This window comes from Pocillopora verrucosa, chromosome 12, assembly GCF_036669915.1.
Source record: "Pocillopora verrucosa isolate sample1 chromosome 12, ASM3666991v2, whole genome shotgun sequence".
In the NCBI taxonomy this organism is placed as follows: domain Eukaryota; kingdom Metazoa; phylum Cnidaria; class Anthozoa; order Scleractinia; family Pocilloporidae; genus Pocillopora; species Pocillopora verrucosa.
In genome coordinates, this window is record NC_089323.1 from 17,439,145 (window position 1) to 17,460,747 (window position 21,603).

At 37.4% G+C, this 21,603-nt stretch overlaps 4 protein-coding genes across 4 annotated transcripts in view; 3 read left to right on the forward strand and 1 right to left on the reverse strand.

Moving 5' to 3' along the window:
• The first annotated feature begins 3,251 nt into the window (after positions 1 to 3,251).
• On the forward strand, positions 3,252 to 7,061 carry LOC131799855 (extracellular calcium-sensing receptor-like). Its single transcript, XM_059117544.2, has one exon. It carries the CDS (start codon positions 3,499 to 3,501, stop codon positions 6,088 to 6,090), a length of 2,592 nt encoding a protein of 863 aa, XP_058973527.2. The 5' UTR covers positions 3,252 to 3,498; the 3' UTR covers positions 6,091 to 7,061.
• A 308-nt stretch (positions 7,062 to 7,369) lies between these two features.
• On the reverse strand, positions 7,370 to 12,487 carry LOC131799856 (mediator of RNA polymerase II transcription subunit 8-like). The gene is made up of 10 exons (XM_059117545.2): positions 12,399 to 12,487; positions 12,028 to 12,137; positions 11,879 to 11,913; positions 11,241 to 11,350; positions 10,688 to 10,730; positions 10,516 to 10,613; positions 9,708 to 9,798; positions 9,534 to 9,602; positions 8,954 to 9,004; positions 7,370 to 8,078 (listed from the first exon to the last, which is right to left on the reverse strand). Exons 1-10 carry the CDS (start codon positions 12,402 to 12,404, stop codon positions 7,948 to 7,950), a joined length of 744 nt encoding a protein of 247 aa, XP_058973528.1. The 5' UTR covers positions 12,405 to 12,487; the 3' UTR covers positions 7,370 to 7,947.
• Positions 12,488 to 12,533: 46 nt separating this feature from the next.
• On the forward strand, positions 12,534 to 13,835 carry LOC131799857 (ribitol-5-phosphate xylosyltransferase 1-like). Its single transcript, XM_059117546.2, has one exon. The coding sequence runs from the start codon at positions 12,576 to 12,578 to the stop codon at positions 13,782 to 13,784; it is 1,209 nt and encodes a 402-aa protein (XP_058973529.2). The 5' UTR covers positions 12,534 to 12,575; the 3' UTR covers positions 13,785 to 13,835.
• A 1,440-nt stretch (positions 13,836 to 15,275) lies between these two features.
• LOC131799868 (KICSTOR complex protein SZT2-like) overlaps positions 15,276 to 21,603 on the forward strand; it is a 43,248-nt gene continuing 36,920 nt past the window's right edge. Inside the window, exons 1-10 of the mRNA XM_059117555.2 lie at positions 15,276 to 15,452; positions 16,395 to 16,520; positions 17,060 to 17,218; positions 17,346 to 17,423; positions 17,998 to 18,090; positions 18,653 to 18,793; positions 19,907 to 20,042; positions 20,542 to 20,677; positions 20,867 to 20,948; positions 21,376 to 21,409. Coding sequence (XP_058973538.2) covers positions 15,426 to 15,452; positions 16,395 to 16,520; positions 17,060 to 17,218; positions 17,346 to 17,423; positions 17,998 to 18,090; positions 18,653 to 18,793; positions 19,907 to 20,042; positions 20,542 to 20,677; positions 20,867 to 20,948; positions 21,376 to 21,409 — 1,012 coding nt within the window. The 5' untranslated portion in view covers positions 15,276 to 15,425. The remainder of the gene's footprint in view (positions 15,453 to 16,394; positions 16,521 to 17,059; positions 17,219 to 17,345; positions 17,424 to 17,997; positions 18,091 to 18,652; positions 18,794 to 19,906; positions 20,043 to 20,541; positions 20,678 to 20,866; positions 20,949 to 21,375; positions 21,410 to 21,603) is intronic.

A 21,603-nucleotide genomic window follows, 5' to 3' on the forward strand; every position in this document is an offset into this window, starting at 1 on the left:
AACAAGTGTGTAGAAGTCTGTTAAAGGGTCTAAAATGACAGTGAGCCCTGAAGTATAGGACACCCCTTCCTTAGCTTTGAAAATAAATGAAAGTGATATCATATTTGTCATGTCCTTAGGCATCTGTAACATTTCAGCATTAGACCCCACTAATCTGAAATATCTCCCTAACTCTTGATAAGGGATTGTGCAGCCATAATCTGCTTGAAAAGAGATGATTCATGGGTTACAGTTACATTGGAAGGTAGTTCTGTTAGTACAACAAATTGCCCTGTACTTCTGTAGTTGGCAAGGTCATATGGTGTTTAAATTTGGTTTTATTTATAATCCATTTGACTACTTATAGTGCCCAGTGTTACAGCTAAACAAAAATGTTAAACAAGTTCCTCTGATTTAATCCAAAATGCTTCTTCTCTTTCGTCCCATCACAACATGATTCAGGGTAAAAAAAGGGATACATTGTGGTATAGAATTCTATATCCTTAGCCATATGCAAAACCTTGAATCAAGACTATGACAAAATCTATGGAACAAGACTCATGGTTATTAGCAGTCTGATTTAAGCTCTTATGAATCAGTGTATGCAGCATGCTTGTAATTGGAAAGTGTAATAGGAGAGGTTACTGGCCACACATGTGTAATTGAACAGTATGTCTTTTGTGCACTATCTTGGTTTTATGGTAAGCTGAATCAAACATAATTGTTTTTGGTTCTTACCCATGATCTATTGGAAGACAGAGGCATAGATGAGGTCAGCATTATAACAACCGTTAATAATCATAATAGGACCAGGTGGAGTGCAATTCAGTCTGTAACCATACAAGTCTGATTTGTTAATAATGAGTATGATTACAGACAGAATTGAATGACACAAAGTCCTGTAACCAATTAAACAAAACTATGACAACTTAGTTTGAGAAAGAAACTAGACATTGGTTATACATTTTCATGAAAAAACAACAACATTAACTCGGCAAAATGCGAGACAACAGTGCGCGTACACGACGCCTTCTGTCCACTTACACAGGCATGACGTGTTAACTGTCACTTTAACTGTCCTATTACACTGTCCAAGCATGACACCTACACTTTCCTATTAGTGCTGAAATCGGACTGATAATAACCAATCAAGTTCGAGAATTTTGTTATAGTTTTGATTAACTTATTTTAAAGCACATAACTCAAATTCATTCCATGTTGCCCCTGGGTCCAAGAACTGTCTGGCTTCCATCCAATTGGATACAAATGTGAAAATATTCGCATTGGTTTTGAATAGGAAATAATTGTTGTTGTTATTTTTTGTCGTTTGGTTTTCAAAGATTAGAATTAAAGCAAGCAAAGTTACGAATAAATTTCATCGTTCTCGTGTAGAGTGCTCGCAATTAAAGTTTAAAACCTAATAAAAATGTCCAACAATTAATATTCAGCTTTTGTTTGTATGCAGTTAAGAAATATTTCTTAATAAAGTGCGATGATCTATGCTTTTTTAGGTCGAAATTGGAGGCTTGTTTCCAAAACTCTGATTCCAAAAATCTGGAAAATTTTACAGATTGTCTAAATCTTCTCTGAAATTTCCCAGTGGAGATATACCAGCGTTCCTTACGAATAGCGAAACGACGCGATTTTCAGCTTGCCTGCGCTTTAAATTTAGTTGTTTTTGTAAAGATACTCTTAATCTTACCTTTGTTTCCCTCTCAAATATAGATCATAGAAACCATTCTGAAACGAGGCTAAAGCAGCCACGTTTTTGGCGCGAAAACCTGAGCTTTCAGACAAGTGACGTCACACTTCTTGCAGCCAATGAGATTTGAATAATTGCGACATAGGTGATACCAAGTGGGAGAGAGAGACAGATAGGAAGGGAAATCCATTTATTTCCTGAGTTCCTTTCTTTAATTTTTTAAGGCACGGAAAAAGTTGATGGCTAAAGATGGATATGTTGCGTAGGTGATAGTGGAGAGGAAATGTTCGCAATGAAATATTTATCCGGAATGGACTATCAGACTGCAAAAACATTCAAGGAATAGTTTCCTATTAAGATTAGCCTTGAACTGCTTACCGCTTACTTAAATGGCAAACAGTGAAAAAAAAAAAAAATAGAATAAGATAATATACACTGTCTCGGAGACGTCTCATGCATCGGTGAAATCTTTTGTCAACAATATACTGCTCTCTATATCATGCCGCTCTGACGAAGAGCAAACGCTTGAAACGGGGATTCTTTACGGTAGCCAATTTACATATACCCCCACCGATGCAGAACTATAGTTTCTTTAGAAACGTTCCCCCTTTCGTCATATATTTTTAGAAAGATGAGCTCAAATATTTGTCGATATCGTTGTGCAAAGAAAGATAATTGGTCGCTATTGAGGATTCAAACTTCAAGCATATCAATTTTGTGGTGGAATGCTCTATCAACTTATCGTGTTTTTTTTTTGTTTTCTTTGTTTTTTTTAATAAAATTTGGCCATGTAAAAAAGATTTTCACTTACCTGTTTTGAGTCGATCAAAAGAAAAGGAAAATAGGCACAATTAAACCGCCATAGAAAGAGAAAAGGTCTTAATGAAAGTAAACGGTCTTTAATTACAAACAGGAAATATTGAACAAACAACGTGACGTTTAGCACGATGCGAAACCGGAATAATTCAATTTGAAAATTTTAATTTCAAATATGTTTGGCTAAGCTTAGGTCGATCGACGCCAATAGTTAATGTATTTCTGCGATTTGCGGATTGCCAGCTGTCGAGGACAGCGTACCTCGGCAAATTTTCTTTCTTAAGGTAATTTGGCTTTATGATGCAAATTAACCACCGTAAAGAGTTTCTAAAGCTAACATTCGACATTTGAAGCATTTAATAGCTCCTCGTTTGAGCGAATAACCGGAAGGGCTAATGCTTGCAATGTTAGCTTAAGAAACTCTTTACGGTGGCTAACTTGCAACATCAATTCAGTCGATAAAACCAGATTACCTTTCAAGAACCCCCACCGACGCGGCACCGCAATTCTTTTAAAGAATTTCACCACCTTTAAAGAAATTTCCGTTCACAATTTATTTCAAATTCGTGGGTATTAAATTTTATTCGAAATACCCAAAAAATCGTGACTCATACCCTGTCTTCAAATTATTGTCATATAACTCTTAGTTAAAGACGTAATGATCACGAAAGTGAACTGTTGCATGTCATCAAATTACATCAAAGGCCAATTGACAGTCACGAACACTTTCATGTAAATACAGCCATTACGAGTATTTGGCTGTAGGTACTCACGTTCGTAATAGCATGTTACTTTTAAGAAGCAAAACGTTGTTTACTTTACTTCAGTTTCGCTGAGTTCGCCACGTGAAGTGAGAATGGCACCCACACGCACCTAAATTTGTAACAAAGAGCCTAAGCAACCGGATGGGTTAAACGGAATTGTTTTAAGATTAATCTGCAAGTTAATGATTCGTACTAATTTTAAAACTTTTGTCGCGTCATTGATCGAGGTCGACAGTAATGAACCATCAAGGTCTTCTCAGCTCTTTCTTCATTCTGTGTATTGGTGTATTTACCGGAATCACGGTTTCCATCCAAAGCCATGTTCAAGAGAGAATATTCAAAGACGGTGACATAAATTTAGGTGGAATGTTTCCTCTCCATTTATTCAAGAACGGTCAGGGATCGTCGTCATCATGTACGGATCTTCGCTCCCGAGTGTTGCTTCTATCAGAGGCCATGATATACGCCGTCGATGAAATAAATAGAAATGGCACAATTCTTCAAAATGTGACGTTGGGCTACGACATTCGCGATACGTGCGGCAACGAACAAGAAGGCATTTCTATAGCGTCGGATTTTGTTTACGAGAATGCACTTAAACTTGACCCACGCTTCTCTGTGACAAACTCTTGTCGTGCGGGAGTCGCGCCATCAAAGGAAGCAACTGTAATAGCAGTCATTGGAGGACTGGATTCTCGTGTTTCTGTCAACGTGGCAAATGTACTCCAAGTACAAGATGTACCGCAAATAAGCTACGGGGCGTCAAGCGCTGAATTAGCGGGAGCGGAGTTTACATCGTTTTTTCGCACTGTTCCAGTAGATACCTTCCAATCACAAGCTATGGCAGAACTGATTGCGCACTATGGGTGGACCTGTGTGGCAGTCATCGGGGTGGATGACTGGTACGGTCGTAGTGGCGTTGACGCTTTCGCTACCGCGGCCAACGAAACTGGAATCTGTATTGTGTTACAAGAACTGTTCCCTGTTCACGACTCGGAAATCCAAATACAGACCATGATCAGTCAACTGAAAAACATGGGTCAAGTTCAGATTATAATATTATACAGTTTATCACCTCAAGCGATAAAGGTCTTTGAAGAAGCAGTGAAGCAAGGTTTGACCGGGAGGACCTGGATCGCGAGTGACGGGTGGTCAGAATCTTCACTGATTCTTCAACCTCGCTTTAAGCCGATTATACAAGGCGCAATAGGATTTGGATTCCACACACATAGGTTTGAAGAATTTGAAAAACACGTCACAGAAATGACGCCTCTTTTGCGAAGAGGGGCTTGGTGGAATGAATTTTGGGAAATGGAGTTCAACTGTTCAATATCTAATTCGACGCATGCTCAGTTTAAACCCTGTTCAGGCCATGAAAGAGTCAGCCCGGAAAGATACAAACGAGATTACCACAACGCAGGCGCAGCCTATGTGAGAGATGCGGTATACTCAGTCGCGAATGGACTGGATGAGATACTTAACTGTCACGCCCACGTCCGTCCCGATGATCTATTGAGAAGCCTAAAAAAGGTTTCATTCACAGGGCTTACTGGCTATATTGACTTCCGAAATGGGCGGGTTCAGGCAGCTTACGATATTTATAATCTTCAGGAGACCGAGAAGGATGGGTTTAAGCTCGTTCAAATTGGAACGTGGGATGAAGGAAATGCGCATGCACAGGGACTAAGGCTACAAGATGATTTAGTGCAATGGCACAGAGGTATTAAACCGCGCACCACTTGCGGAGAGATCTGTCCTTCTGGAACGTACCGAAGTATCCCTAATCAGTGCTTCTGGGAGTGTGTCCCGTGCGATAAAGACACCGTAAGCGAACGATCAGGCAGCACCGAATGCAAGAGTTGTCCCAAAGGATACATATCCAATGAAAACAACACAAAGTGTGATGAGGTGCCCATTGAGTATATTGAATGGGATGAACCGTGGGGCGTGGCACTCTCTGCCCTTTCAGCCTTCTGCGTACTTCTTACATTAGTTATCCTGGCAATTGTCTTGCAACATCGTAAAACTCCAATAATCCAAGAAACGGGTGGATTTCTTAACTATGCTTTCTTAGTGGTGATACTTTTGTCGTATATTTTCAATTTAGTCCACCTCACCAAGGTATCCGATCTGACTTGTCGCATGCTCCCTCCTTCGTTTTACGTGATATACACGGCTGCAGCCTTGGTACAATTCCTTAAGGTTTATCGCATCCGCCTTCTCCTGAAGCCACCCACACCACCGGCTACCCACGACATGAAATTGGTGTACATAATCGTGGTATTCGTGTGGATTCTTCCCGTTTTTATCTCGATCATTTGGATAATTTCAGACCCTCCTATATTTGAAAAGTACATTATATCGAGGTTGATAATTTACGGTATTTGCACACCTTATCAAACCAACGTTGGAATGGCTTTACGTTATATGAGTGCAATTATTTTATCGCTAATTATTGTTGGCGCTATGGTGGTTGCCTACAGTACTAAAGGTCTCCCACATAAGCAGAAATTTGACGAAGCCAAACACTTAGCGTTCTCACTGACTGTGTTTACCGTCACTTTTGCCACATTTTATCCAGGATGGTCTCTTATAAAGGGCCCAAGTTTGACAGTGTTCGCATGTAAGACCAATTTAGTCGCCGCTACCGGTACAGTCCTTTGTATTTTTGTCCCCAAGCTGTGGCTCATTTATCGCTTTCCCCGTCACAACACCCTAACCTACGTTCGTCCTGCGCCCCAGATAAAGTCAGAAGACGTCAGATCCACAACTATGTTGTCAATCGGGCAGGTTGCTCTAAAGATAGGTGATAGCCCCTGTGCGAGCTAAGGATCACCGAAGGCGCAACGAGACACACCGAATACGTAAAAAGGCTTGCCGAAGACGAGACAAGGCTCCGATATTGAAAACGAAACAAGGCTCACCGAAAACGCAAAGAGAATCGCCGAAGAATCATATAAAATTTAACCTCTAACTCCCATGAGTGACCAAGATAGAATTTCTCCATACAATATTGATACAATATCGAGTAGACAGTGATGAGAATAAAGAAAAATATCAGCTAGGGGATTATACGTTGATCCAATACAAAATTCTCTAAACTAACATCACAAGAACCGTATGGCAGACGATAAGGAGAATTACTAATGAGATCTTGGGAGTTAAAGGGTTAAGTGAACTTCACTTTACGGGAACGTTATAGTACTCTTATTCGATTATTCAATTTTTGTAAGATTTTGGGGCACTTTTTAACCCTTTAACTCCCAGATCAAATTTGTTATTCTCCTTACTGTCAACTATACAATTCTTCTTATGTTAGTTCAGAGAATTTAGTATTGGATCAACTAATTTTCCCCAAATTGATAGTTCTCTTTATTCTCATCACTTATCTGGTTGATGTTGTATTGATATTGTAAGGAGAAATTCTGTCTTGGTCACTCATGGGATTTAAAGGGTTAAAAATCATTTGGCATTAAGTAGGTCAAATTGGGGTATAAGGGTCAACCATTTGTCAAATGAAGTGATGGTTGAGATATTTATTGTATTAAATAATTCTTAATATTTGTTTGTCTGTAATAGTCTTGGAGTAGGATATCAAGAGGAGGGCTTACCCACTGACTGTGTCTTGAGCTCTCTTGTATTTTATTAGGAAATATTCTAAAGGACTTTGTAAAAGATTGCAGAACTGACAAGCTAAGACAGTTAGATAGTAGAAGAGGAGTTAACCAAACCACAGATGGCGGATTGGGCAGTCTACAGCCCCTCCTGGTGATAATTTAGAGGGGGGGGGGGAGGTGGGTTTACTCTCCTCACATTTCAGCATCAACAGCGCAGCACAGCAGTGAAGCTTAAAATTAGTTGGCAAAAATTCAGACATGCAATCGTTTCAAATAGTTTCATCAGGATCGTCATAGTGTAATTATTTTATGTAATACTTTTTTTCATTTAAACAGCTCCAGCTTATGTTTGGAAAATTTGGGTAAGGGTATGTACTTGGGTTAGTATACGGGATGAGTCCCCCCTCCTACACATGCTGCCTCTGCAGACAGTCAGACAAACATATCAATTTCTAATCAAATATAAACAGAAAAAAAGAGTATTAACAATGCATGATAAAATCAAATTACTTTTTACTTGCAATTGTTATGTCATTTCAGCTAGTCAGATAGGTACTATGTACGGCTCTGGAAGAGGGGCTTACAGAGCATTAAAGCCTTTTTTTTACAGTAGTCATTAGTGCTTGGCCTCGAGGAAGAGGGCCAATTCTCTCCACACTGAACAAGTTTTGTTCTTAAGTGCATGATACTGTGATCATGTGATTGCTGATAATCTCATTAACAATTCCCAGTTTTGCTGCATTTGAAAATGTCCCTGACAGGTCTTGTTGGAAAATGCTTCATTCACATTGTGAGGGCAGGGGAAAATGTAAGGCTAGGAAGGGGCAGAATTTCTGAATGCCAAAATTTTGCATTTCTTTTGACAAAGGTTGTAAGTCAATCATGCCACATTAAACTCCTGAAACCTTGATGGTACATTATTGTTCTGATGATTGATCTATTGGTGTTGTATTTGACAGTGACAGTCCAATACTGTTGCAAAGAAAGGTAGCATCACACTGGATGCCATGACAGTCCAATACTGGTACACTATACATTATATGGGTATAACAATATCAGATCTCAAACATCATGGTCCTGTCCTGCTTGTTGTTCTGTTAGGCATAGAGTATGGGTGAACACTGGCAGCTGCCTTATTGTCTGTTTTAACAGAGCTTGGAGCTTTATTTGTAGATTTGTCACTCATCCAGCTACTTTGTGCTGTAGCAAAGAAAAAAAGAATATCACCTTAAAGAATTATTGTTTGTCTATGTATCAGATAATGTACTCTGTATGCATTCCTAATGAGCTATCATTGAAAAGATGAAGCCCTACATGTATTATAAATTTTAATCCACTTTCATCATATATACAGTTTAACTTGATGGGACACAATTCATTCTCAAGTAACATGTACTGTATTTTTCCAAGGAAGTGTTCACTGCTGAGAAAAGTTGTCGTCAAACTGACAAGAACATTTTACATTATCAAGATACAGCATGATGCCACTCAGATTAAATTTTATTCCATAGAGCACTTGGATCTCCCCTCTTTCTGAGGCCTTTGACTCCTAAGGGTGACTAGCATCTCATATATCCTTACAATATCACCCCTGAATCACAAATTAACCCTTTAACTCCCATGAGAGACCAAGGTAGACTTTCTCCTTACAATATCAATACAATATCAACCAGATAAGTGATGAGAATAAAGAAAAATATCAATTTGGGGATAATTAGTTGATCCATTACTAAATTCTCTGAACTAAAATCATAAGAATTGTATGATTAATAGTAAGGAGAATTAAAAATTTAATCAGGGAGTTAAAGGGTTAAGGACACAAATTAAAGAAAATGATCATTTTGATGAAAATTGATTTTAAACAAATTCTGCTCGACAACATGTCAGGAAATGTATAGAAAACAGTTGGGAGAATATGAATACTGATGTTAGAGTGAAAAGAGTTTATATTAAAATTTTATTTCCTGGTCCAGGATCCAGTTTAATTTCACTTAATATAACAAAATGTTAACTATGATTCTTGCCCCTGTTATCCAACAAGTCAAAATACTGCAAAAAGATCACTACAAATATACCTTTATCTGACTTAGAGCCTCGACCCTTGGTAACTTTTGCTGGTTTTAGACCTAAAACAAAAAACAACAACAAAATTAGACCTTTCAGAAAAAATTCACTGGATAGCTTTTGAGAACCTGTTTACAGTGTGTCTGAGGATGCATTGTGGCCTTTCGGCTGGATAGCATTTGGGAGTCTGCAGAGCCACTACAAGTAGAATTCCACTTTAATCTACCATTGCCAGAGGAGATGTGTCAATTGAAAGGTTAGTGTGCTGGATTCCAAGTCAAGAGGTCTGGGCGAGAGACCTGACTGGGTCAATGTTTTGTGATGTTAGGCAAGGCACTTAACTCTTGCGCAATTTTACTATTTCACACCTTTTCAGTGTGTAAATCTCAGTATGTATATTTAATAAAAATGGGTAGGGGTAAATTGTCAGGGAGGCCTGATGAAACGCTTGGGGGTAACCTTGCAATACACTTGCATCCCATCCAGAAGGACACTCTTTGTCATTTCAAGTTATGAAAACAGAGATAAGCTCCAGCTGGGTAGGCCACTTGGCTTCAAAACAGACTCATGCACATGTATCATCAAACATACCTCTTCCAAATGTAACTGCGGAAACAAGACTGTTGAGGTCAGGATTAACAACAGATGAGCTTCTTGATGCTAAAAAAAAAATCAATTATGAATCAAAGTTAAGAATTTGAGTCCATTTTGAGATGTAATTATTGCTAAATTTGCATGAAACACAATGAATGCAAATTTTAATACCTGCACTTTGCTCTCCTTCCCAGTCCTCTCTTGCACTTGATATAAGATTAAAAAGATTTTCAGCAAGTTCATTCAGTGTGTCTTTCTGCTTCTGTGATTGAACATGGTAAAAATTAAAAATGAACAAGATTACCTTAAGTTTTCAGTTTATAAATATACTGTATACTGCAGAGTGTATGCTGTAGTTGAAACAACATTACACCAAATGATATATGAACAATTTAAGGGGGGTGTAAGGATTATTCACTTGCCTCAACCCTTTTGGATCAATATCAGTATCTGGCCAACTGCCCACCTACCCCTCCCCGACCCAACATTAACCCTAGCCTGTTATCAATTGACTGTTGTTGAGTTAGGGGAGGGGTAGGTGGGTAGTTGCCCAAATACTGATATTGATCCACCCTTTCACTGAAACCCAAGTAATTTCCTTCCCTCCCTACCCCCCTCCCAAAAAAAAAAACTAACACAACAATTAGAAAACATAGATAAGTTTTCAAAGCTAACATTATTATAAGTAGGGAATGACAGACAAGAAGAGATCTTGGGAGAGAAAGAGATGAGTAGTACTCTCTGTTTTCTGTTAACCCTTTAACTCCCAGAAGTGATTAAAATGTTACTTCTCCCTATCACATCCATACATTTTCCAACAAACAGGTCATGAGAATATTCAAACATTGAGTAGAGGGCTGTTATCTTGACCAAATGCCAAATTCTCGTGATTAATTTACATGGAAAGGTGTAACAGCTTGAAGGGAGAATTGACAATAAGATCTTTGGAGTTAAAGAGTTAAAATTAGTTTCGATATACCTGAGCTTCATCTGGTGGGATGTTTGTTGCCATGGTTTCCACCTTCTGTTCAGACTCCTCTATCTCAGGAGCATACTTTGTTCGTAGATAGTCTGGGACTGGAATGAAAAAAATTCAAAATTTATGAGGTGGCACTGTATAAATTGCGTAGTATAAACAAATTAATACTTACCAACTTCATGGTCAAATGCATGTATACGGCCTTCACTAGCTTTCTAATAAACCACAAAACAGAAAAACTTGTAAATGAATTGGAATTTGTACACCCCTTTGCTACCATTACTCTGACCAGAAGTCCTGTGACAATGCAATTGGACTTTTATTCAGAATTCTGACTTGCTTTGAGTTTGAGAGTCCAGGTTATTTTACATCTCTAGTATCAGGGATTTGACTGTTACTCTAACTATCAAGGTACTGAGAACGTCACATGGGCACACAAACTGAAAATTACATGACACTCAGCATGTCACATTGTCACACATGTCACGCTGGCAGTGAAGGGGTTATGATGTCACACTGTGATAGTTATTATACAAAAATATTGATCATCATCAATGGTTAATCCTAAACATAAAGGTCTCTCTTTCTTATGGACTTGTTGGCAAGTTTGTTTCACAATAGACTTAGGGAATATTTGGTAAACATATTATTTTATTCCATAAGCAAGAATATCATTATAGTATGATTTACATTTACTCTACACTGTATATCTGCCACAAATTTACCTGTATATCTGGGTCTGTTTCTTGTTGTACTAATACAGGCAGGAGCACCAGGTTTCGAAAGGGGGGAGTTTTGTCATTTTTCAGGAGTTTTGTCAATGTATTTACTTGACCTGTTCAACAGAGATGCATAACATGTAGGCAAGTTCAATACTTTAAACAATGAAAATTAAACTAGGGGTTGTAGCCAAGAGATTACATAGAACCCTTTGACCCCTGAGAGTGACCAGCATCTAATTTCTCCTTACAATATCACCCCTAAATCACACATTAATGTCACAAGAATAAAGGAAATAATCACCAACTAAAGAAACACTTAATTTTCAAATTAACTCTCCTTATCAGCACCTTAACCTTTTCACTCCCACAAGTGACCAAGACAGAATTTCTCCTTACAATATCAATACAATATCAAGCAGGCAGGTGATGAGAATAGAGAAGAATATCAATCATGGGACTATTAGTTGATCCAATACCAAATTCTCTGAACTAACATCATAAGAATTGTATGGCAGATAGTAAGGAGAATTACTAATTAGATCTTGGGAGTGAAAGGGTTAAGAAACGTATGGAGAACAGTATGGAGAAAATGTATATTGATGTTAGGGTGTAAAGAGTTAAACAGGCAACAATAAACCAACCTGATAAGAGAGCATAGTTATCCAAAACCGAGGGCCTGCAACAAACAGTAAAGTGAGTTGGTAATGCTTCAGATGGTTACAAGAACTATTCTTCTAAACAGCGAGCTAGGAAATTTAAACGTGCAAAGAGCAGGTAATGATTCTCTTACCAGTTCATTTGCTCGTGCTCCAGTTTCATCAGGAAGGCTTGAATTGCTTCCTTTAATTCTTGGACTCTGCTGGATACTGCTTCCAGAGAAACTTCTAATAGCTTCTCGTCCTATTCGTTGAATAAAAAAAGTTCAAATCGAGATGGAATAAAAGTCGTATTATAAACACGTATTATAAAAGTCGTATTATAAACAGACATGCAGAAAAGTTCTGATAGATAATGTAGGTTTTTGAAAAACAACAACTGCTTAATCAAAGTAATAATATACAGTATTCATTATAAAGGATTGCAGCAAAGCTTATGAGAGGTACAAGAATCACGTAATAATTAAACCACACTCAAAAGAAAATAAAATGATCGCGATCAGACCTGCATTTTTACGAACTTTCGCAGAGTCGTTTTCAGAGAAAAAGCCTTTACGACAAACTCTCCGATGATTTGTTGTCTGCCATGACTGAGCCCACGAATAGGAAAGCAAAGACGAACTGCATTCACGCGTGCGCGCGCAATGGAACGTCTTGTAAACATGGCGGACGAGCTCATCAAATGCTGAAGAGTTTAAGATGCAAAATTTTAGCCCTTCTTGTGGCTTCTATTTACACGATCCTTACCATTTATGCACTTCAGGTGCTTCTAGTAAGCGAGAACCAGAAGAGACATCCCAAAGGACTTGTGATCACTTCTCAGTCGCCCGCGACTTTCTACCGTGTTCCTGGAAAAGCTCCTCAATATCGACAAAAGAATTTGGTTGAGGTTGAAATCTGGGGTAAAGCTGCGATCGGGCTTTATTTATGGGAGCATATTCTTGAGGGGCCCTTAGAGGAAAGACTTGGTGGAGCATGGCGCTACGGCGAAAAGCAAATTCAGAATATCAAGTTCATATTTCGGACTGGACCATGGGTGGTACCAAATAATGTTCCAGAACAAACCAAGAGTCTCGTGCTCGTTATCAACGGACGAGAATCGAAAAAAGTGGAATTTGCAAAGGCATGGCTTCACTCTCTTCAAGATTTTCCGCATCTTCAAAACATAGGGGTTGTTCTTTTGGGAAACGAACGCTGTGAGAATGACTGGTTATATTCCTACATGAAAAATAATGGAGGTCACGTGACATTTGCCTTCATTGTCTATGATATCACTTACGCAGATTCTGAAATCTACTTCCAGTGGCCTTTGGGAGTAGCCACTTATAGAAATTTCCCAAATGTTCCATTTCTTTCCATTGATGTTCAGAAACCTCGTAAATTTAAGTGTAACTTTTTAGGAACTGTTTATCCAAACTCTTCGCGAGTAGTGTTGCAGACAGTGATAAAGAAGTTTAACCTTGAGGATGAGTGTTTTATGAAGACTAGAGACACTTGGTCACCGGGTGAAAGTTCACAATCAGCCAATGACTATCACTATGCTCTAGCTTACAGCGACTTGACTCTTAATCCAGTGGGAATGAATACAGAATGTTATCGCATATATGAAGCTTGTTCCTATGGATCTGTTCCTGTCATTGAAGATGTTGTCACACCTGGACATTGTCGGGAAGGAAACGAATCTCCGTTACAACTGTTAAAAAAATTCAAGGCCCCATTCATATATGTAAAAGACTGGAATGAGTTACCAATGATCATTGAAAAGGAGAAGAATTTAACTCACAGTGATGTTGTTGAAAGGCGGAAAAAAGTGTTATTGTGGTACAAAATGTTTAAGGAAACCATGAGGGACAAATTTGTTGAGACTATACAACAAAACTTTGCTGCATAAAGTGTTAAATAATTTTTGTAATTTGACATGTGCAATGTATGTATACCTGTATTTCTTTTTTTCCTTTTTTTCATTTAACCTCATCACTCCCAAGATCTCTTTAGAAGTTTTCCTTACTGTCTGCCATACAATTCCTATGATGTCAGTTTTGAGAATTTGGTATCAGATCGGCTAATAATCCACTGAATCAGTAATTGATATTTTTCTCTATTCCCATAACTTTTCTGCTTGATATTGTATTGATATTGTGGGGAGAAATTCTGTCTTGGTCACTCATGGGAGTTTAAGTATTAAGGATAGAGTGCTGGGGTGTCATTTGTCAGAGGTTGGTGAAGTTGACTACTAGGCACAATTCTCAAGCCAAGTTGCCTTGAGCTGTAGAAAATGTTTTCATTTTGATGGAGGGCTAACATTTGAAATGCCGGTGTTAGGAATTCTCTATGGTAGCAAGCTTATATTTATTTATCAACTCACCTAATTATCTCATGATAACTCTAGCGACTCAGCGCCACAGTTTTTAGAAACTTACCCCCTCTTACAACAAACATTTCAGAAGGGACATAATCAAGTGAACATGATACCACAATACCACATTTCTATGGATCAATAGGTAGAATAGCTAAAAAAAAACCATTGTTTCCTCTGTTTTTAATTTATTTTTGCTAAATAAGGTAATAGAGAATATCACTATTCCACACAGAAAATGTATTTTAAAGACAGACCTTTCTTGTCTAAACCACTTTACATTGGATGTATTCAGTTACATGACACTGGTTGTAGTAGCTTGCATGTGTCATATCACTTGCCTTTCACCCTTTGGAGCAGTGTTCCCTTGAGTACTAAGAAAACTGCTTAGCCCTTAACACCCTAAAAGTGACTATAGTTTAATTTCTTATTTCTCAGTTTTACTGTGGAATCATTCATTGAGATCATGATATGAAATGAATGATCACCAGCCTAAGAAACATTGATTGTTGAATAGATTCTCCTTGTCAGTTTCAAAGAAAATGTATAGACAAGAGTATGGAGAATATGGATGCTGACCTTAGGGTTCAAAGAGTTAATGAGGACTGTTCCGTTTTTAACAAAAAGGGGACTGCTTGAAGACATTGATTCTCTACCTTGGTAGACAGTCTTCTTAGAGAATTATTTTCTTTCTTTTTTATTGTTGGCCTATGTTGAGCCAGGAGCAAGATTCTGTGGGGAACTCTTAATACGGGTCTGGAATCAAGAAAAATAAGCCAGGTGAAATTTTTTTCTGAGATCATAAACATGGAAACTTTGCTATATGGAATTTCACTTTATTTTGGTCTAAATTTTCTCTCTCATTTTAGGAAAAAGGCAGAAACTTCTAATTTATTCTTGAAAAGTAGATCATAATCTAGGACTGAATTTGTTTCCCATCACATAATTCAGTTCATTCGCACATTTTCACCTTCTTCCCGTTTCCCACTCCCTCTTGACCAGCGGTGTCGCGCGTGAGTTGTTAGCGTGGCGGAAATGGCAGACGACTGTCATTTGGTTAAGAAACTTGTCGAAAAGGAAACCTGCAAAGATTTTGCATGACATTTTGCAAATCGCTCATCATTTAAATGATTGTGTCAATATGGACCTTACCTGAAAGGTAAATCAGAAACGAAAATGGAGGAAGACGGTGCAGCGCAAGAGGTAAGTTCTCGAGTCGATCATAAGTTCTTCCCGATGTTTCCTCGTGCTTGACAGCGATTCCAAGTAAATCAGAGATGCAAGGCTCATCTTAAAGTGTTATTTATAGACAATTATTTTTTCTTAATTTTCATATCCTTTCTTTTAAGAAAAGGCCTCGTTTTGGCTCAGATAACGGTTACTATCAATAAATTTGAAAAAAATAATTAATTGAAATTTGAGTCCTTGCACAACTTTGTATCCACTTTGAAAGTGGATACACTGTCCCCCTCTCCCCTAGTCCATAGTAGTGCAACAGTTCTTTTTTCAGAACAACGATATTATTTTTGTGATTGGAAAGACTGTATAGCTGTTGCAAAGACTAAAAGTAGCTTTGAGTGACTGAATCCTAATTTCGTCTCACAGTATTAACCTTGAATCAAATGTAAAGGTCACGAGAGTAAAGAAAATGATCACCAATTAAAAAAGCTCTTGATTGTCAAACAAATTCTCCTTGTCAATACCGTAAGAAATGTAAAGAGAACAATGTAGAGAATATAAATACTAATGTTGAGGTGTAAAGGGTGAAGTATTTACATGGTATGATTTGTCTCTGTATGCCAAAGAAAACAAATACCTGCAAATAAAGTAAGGAAACAAACAATGCTCTGGTAATGAGGTTTTTCTCCTTAATTTTCCCTAAATTATCTGAATGAGCTCCTTCTCCAACAAAGTGTAGAAGAGATGGAAATCGTGGTTCAGTAGTTTTGTGGAAATTATCAGGTTTTATATTAAGTTACTGCACCTTTCAATAACAAAAAAATTCATGAATTTATATGGATTTACTTATTTCCTGCTTTGGATATCTGTTACAAAAATAGTTGATTTTTACATAAAAAAACAATTGTAAGATTTTCTTTGAACTTTAGAATTAATTTTGTTGGTTTGCTCTGTTTATTTTGATAGGAATATGCTCTTCATGTGTTTCTTCTCATGGGAAAGGAGTACAGAATCTCAAGGAGTATCAGAGCCCAGTGGTTCTTTGAACAGTTTAACAAAACTCTTTCTGATCCCAAGTCACATGATGAACTGGTAAGATGGCAGTCAATGGTGCTCCAAGTTGAAAAAGTTTTGGTTACCATGGCAATTATTGAAAAAAAGTTTGGTTACTGAAGTTGCCAATTTGGTGACGTTTGTTTGGAGGTCCTGTAGCAAGCTGTGGCCATAGTCTCAATTTAATCCTTCACCTCCTAAGATCTGATTGTTAATTCTCTCCTCCAGCTGTTACACATTTCCTTGTAAATTAGTTATGAAGTAAGATCAAGATACATTTAACAACTTCTATACCTGATAAGTCTGAGTATTCTCATTACCTGTTTGCTTGATAATGTATAAATCTTATGAGGAGAAATTACATATTTATAACTTATGTGAGTTAGATGGTGAAATTCCTGTTTTTTGCTTCTGTAATTTAAATATTATTTAGTTGAGTTTTGAGCTCTACACAGTCATCCAACTTAACAATGCACATGAAATTTACCATGCCTAATAATGCTTTGTGTACAAGATGTGCCCAGTGGGTTGATTTAATTTGCCCAGACTCTAATAATGTTCTTTTTTTTGTGATCTAGATTGCTTCTAATGAAGAACTAGAAGTTTTGTCAGTCATTTCAAATAATCAAGACAAGCATGGACCCTACAAACTTGTTCCTTCAACTCAAATTACATTTATTGGCAGGCGATACAGATTTGTATTTTGTTTTGACATCAGCCCATCTCTTGCTACTGTGGTAAGAATGTAATGAAATTTTAAAGAATTGTTGGTCTTCATGGAATTTTTTTCCAAAAAAAGTAAATGACAGTTTAGCAGTGTGTTCAAGAAGTATTTCCACAATCAAAATGTTTTTTTTCTTCCAGGATATCCAGTCAGGGACTGTAATAACTGATGAAGCATTTGAAAAATTTAAAAACTGTCTGAATGGCCTAGTTGCTCCAGTAAGTAAAATTTTATATTTATTTATTAGTTGTTTACAGTTCTGTGTTAGCTTAACTTGTTATTTTCTGCATGAGGGAATGGTGGCATATCTGTCAATGGGAACATATGTATTGCAAATTGAAGTCTTCAAAGTAATGTTAGGGACCTTCTTTAAGCTGTTAGGACAGCAACGCCAAGGAAGATGTCAATTAAAAAAGGAATGAAATGTTTAGTTAGAATTTCACCAACAGTTGGGTTGAAACTTGAATAATTCGGGTGTTAAGACTAGGCAAATTTTGGTGGTTTTACATCTTTGTGTTGCAAAGGATTGCTAAGAAATATACAAAGTTTTAAAATGTCTATGCTGACCTGTTGTTCTACCTATTAGATATTTTGTTTTGCGATGTCTTTACTGCCTTTGATTCATTACCATACCCACCATATAATCATGCATTGAGCACTTTGCTAAAGCAGAATATCTAAGTGTACTGTGTTCCAGCTATGATTCATAGCATGAGCACAGAAACTTAAACTCCAGAGTATAAACACTTCATTTATCCAAAAGATTAACAATCACACTCACTTTCTCTGCAGTTCTCTGTTCCTGGTAACACCATTGTGTTACGTCCTGAGTTGTATATCACTGTCTTAGCATATACTTCCAACTTGGATCCTGAAGTTCCTCAGGTGAGTTTATTTATATTTTTCAATTTGAGGATTATTTTATGTACTTCCTTACAGTAGTTTATAAGGTAGATGTGGAGGCCTATACTGTAGTGGCTAGTGCACTTTACTCTTGGTCAAAATGTTGGGCTTAAGACCTGGCTGCATCATTGTATTGTGTTCTGGGCAATACACTGAACTCTTACAGAGCCTCACAATCTTCACCCAGGAGTATAAATGGGTACTGGTAATATCAGGGTAGCCTGGTAGGGGTGTAACCTTCTGGACAATGGAATGGTATCTCACCCACAGGGGAGTGGTAATACTCCAAAATGCTTCATGCCATAGAAACCAGGATAAGTTGCTGGTTCAAGTACAGACTTAACTTTTTTTAATTGTTCACACTGGGTGACCTATTGCTTGAATAAATGAATTTATAAGTTACACTTTCAAATAGAGGAAAAAATCAAAACTTCTCCTTAGTTAGCTTGCAGCTTTCTTTCTCTTTAAATCTTTTCACTTTGCAGTTGTTTAAGCCAATGAAATGGAGACCACTTGTTTTTTTGGTTTGTTTTCCTTTTTCAAGATTCTTATCCAAGGCTGCCTTGTGACAGAAGAAAATATCAACTTTGTTCTGGAGTCAGTACACAGGCAGCTAATGGAGCTGGAGGACTTCTTGGCTAAGACTACATCTACACTGTACTGTGATATATGCTCTAGTGATGAGGTAAGGTTCATGGGTATTAGGGACAGTATTAAGAATTTACTAATTAAAAAGAGATATAAAATGAGAATTTAAATGAATGAATGAAAGGAAGAAAGTAATGAATGTGTTGATTAATGAATGAATGGACTGCAATTGTGCACAAATGCACAGATGTAAGAAAAATTAAGCATTGTTGGATTCTCCTTCCATCTTATCTTTTACTTCCTTGTGAAACGCAAGGAGAGGTTGATGTAGAGTTAATTAACCCTTTAACCCCTAAGAGTGACTGGTATCCAATTTCTCCTACTGTATCACCCCTGAATCAAACATTAAGGTCAGGAGAATTAAGGAACTGATCACCAACTAAGGAAGCTCTTGATTGTAAGACAAATTCTCCTTGTCAGCACCTTAGGAAATGTTTAGAGAACACTATGGAGAATATGCATACGCTTTGATGTTAGGGTATAAAGGGTTAAAAGTTACTTGTGGCTTAATTACTCAGTGGAAGACATGGTGGTCTTTACGGTTGGTGAGCTGGACTCCAGGTTGAGAGGTCTGGGCTCAAGACCAGGCTGATTCAATGTGTTGTGTTCTTGGGCAAAACACTCATTACCCTTACAGTGTCTCTCTCTATACCCAAGAGTAATACCCCGGGATAAGTCAGGCTGGATGGACTACTTGGCTTGAGTCTAGACTTTACCTTTGACATTGTTCTACACACTGCTTAAATTTTTTTTTTGAGAAATAGATAAGCCTTGACTGTGTTCTGTTCTGTTGTAAAGCATGCAGGTAGCAGCTAGGACAGGAAAGAAGTGTAGAAAGAAACACAAGACATAGTCAAGTGTTTCTCCCCTCTTCTTCTGTTACTACTTGCCAGCTTGCTTGTTTTGAAATTTCACCTTCAACTAATTAAAGAAAGCTAGAGAGAAGTTTGGGAAAAGATCGAACATAGTACAAATTGGTAGATGATGCAACAGCTTTAGCCCAGCACTATGCTTTATACATGTACTCCGATAGAGCAAGCTCTTTCAACCAACAGCAGCACATGTTATATCCAAACTTTATTATAAAAGAACTTAATAAAGTACATTATATGTTGAATATTGATGGAAGGAATTTGATACTTTAATGAAGGAGAACAAAACTGAGAGCAACCAGAGTGGACTGGCGCATGACTCTGTGACACTGATGTCACCCGAGGCTGGACCAATATCAATATTAAGGAACACTCTCCTTGCATTACAGCTGCTTCCAGGAAATGCAAGTGCTGGTATGTTAGATATAGAGCTGTGAGTAAATTAACCCTTTAACTCCCAGATCAAAGTTGTATTTCTCTTTACTATCAACCATACAATTCTTATGTTAGTTCAGAGAATTTAGTATTGGATCAACTAATTAACCCCAAATTGATATTTTTCTTTATTCTCGTCACTTATCAGGTTGATATTTTATTCATATTGTAAGGGGAAATTCTGTCTTGGTTACTCATGGGAGTTAAAGGGTTGAGTGCAATTTGACACAATATTATGACCATTATCACCCTCTTCTAAAACTGCAGTCAGCTAACAAGATCTTGCAGAAGAAGTTGCCTTCAGGCTAATCAAGTCTTCAGTTAAATTTGTCTTTCTTAGACATAGTTTGCACAGGGATAATGCTGATAGCACTTGGCAAATTTTCATTAATCATGAAATCCTGTCAGTTGATAGCGAGTCACTAGTAAGAGAAATATTGTTGAATACTGTTACTACTTTTTTTGTATGAATGTATAGGAGCAGTTGTGATCACAGATGGTGTTTTTGCCCTTCCTGATGCGATTACAGTTGATTCTCTCTTGGCACAGCTAAGAGCCAGTACTGTGTGTTGTTCTTTCATTAAAGTTGGAAGTGGATTTCATGCCCACTGCAGGTTAATCCTCTTAGATATTCAATTTAAAATCCTATACTATTGTTGACTTTGTTGTTGTTTGTTTAGATTCAGTGTGTTTCACAAAAGATTCCCAGTTTTTTGTAACAGTAACAGTATTATTGACTAAACAGTATCTCATATAATTAAATTTAACTCTAGTGCAACCAACTTTATTTTTTTCCTTTCAAGCCTTGGTTATGTGCCACATTGTGATATGATGCAGTTTATCGCCATGGCTAGCTCAGGTGCATACCTTGCAAAGGCACCCCCAGTGAGTAGAAGACACTGTGCATAATGTTGATTTCAATAGAAGATGGTACATTAAGTTATTAGGAGACCTTGGTGTCTTCTTTTTTCCTATTTTTTACTTTGGCGTAGAAAGCTTCCTGCCAAGCTACATGCAATGAAAAACTGTTGTTGAACCTTGCTGTCCATTGTTTAACACCAATTTGCACAGCATTAATCTGTTAGATACTTAACAAGGACTTCTTGCAGTTTCAGGGGTAAAACAACCTATATTTTCTATGAATTATGATTTCAGCTGTGTCTTTCAAAGATCATAATGATTTTCTTTAAGTTTAAGACATATGTCTTACAAACTGAGTTTGAGGCCCGCACAGTGAAATACAGCCTGCTAAATTGACCAATCATAATGCACACAATAACTGAAAAATGTAATAATTTTCCAATATTTCCAGGTTTCAAAAGATGGTAAAAGAGTGGATGAAGAAGGTAAAAAAAATCTTAATTTTAAAATCTGAAAGCAAATTTTCCTGGATGATGACGAGAGAGTGTCAAGTTCCTTAGATGTGTTGTGTCAATTGACAAGTTCTGGTTAAAATAATTAAATTTCATACCATTTTGATCTATGAATTCCTTTGTGTGACCCTTTTACCATTAGAAGTGATTAAGATGTAACTTCATCC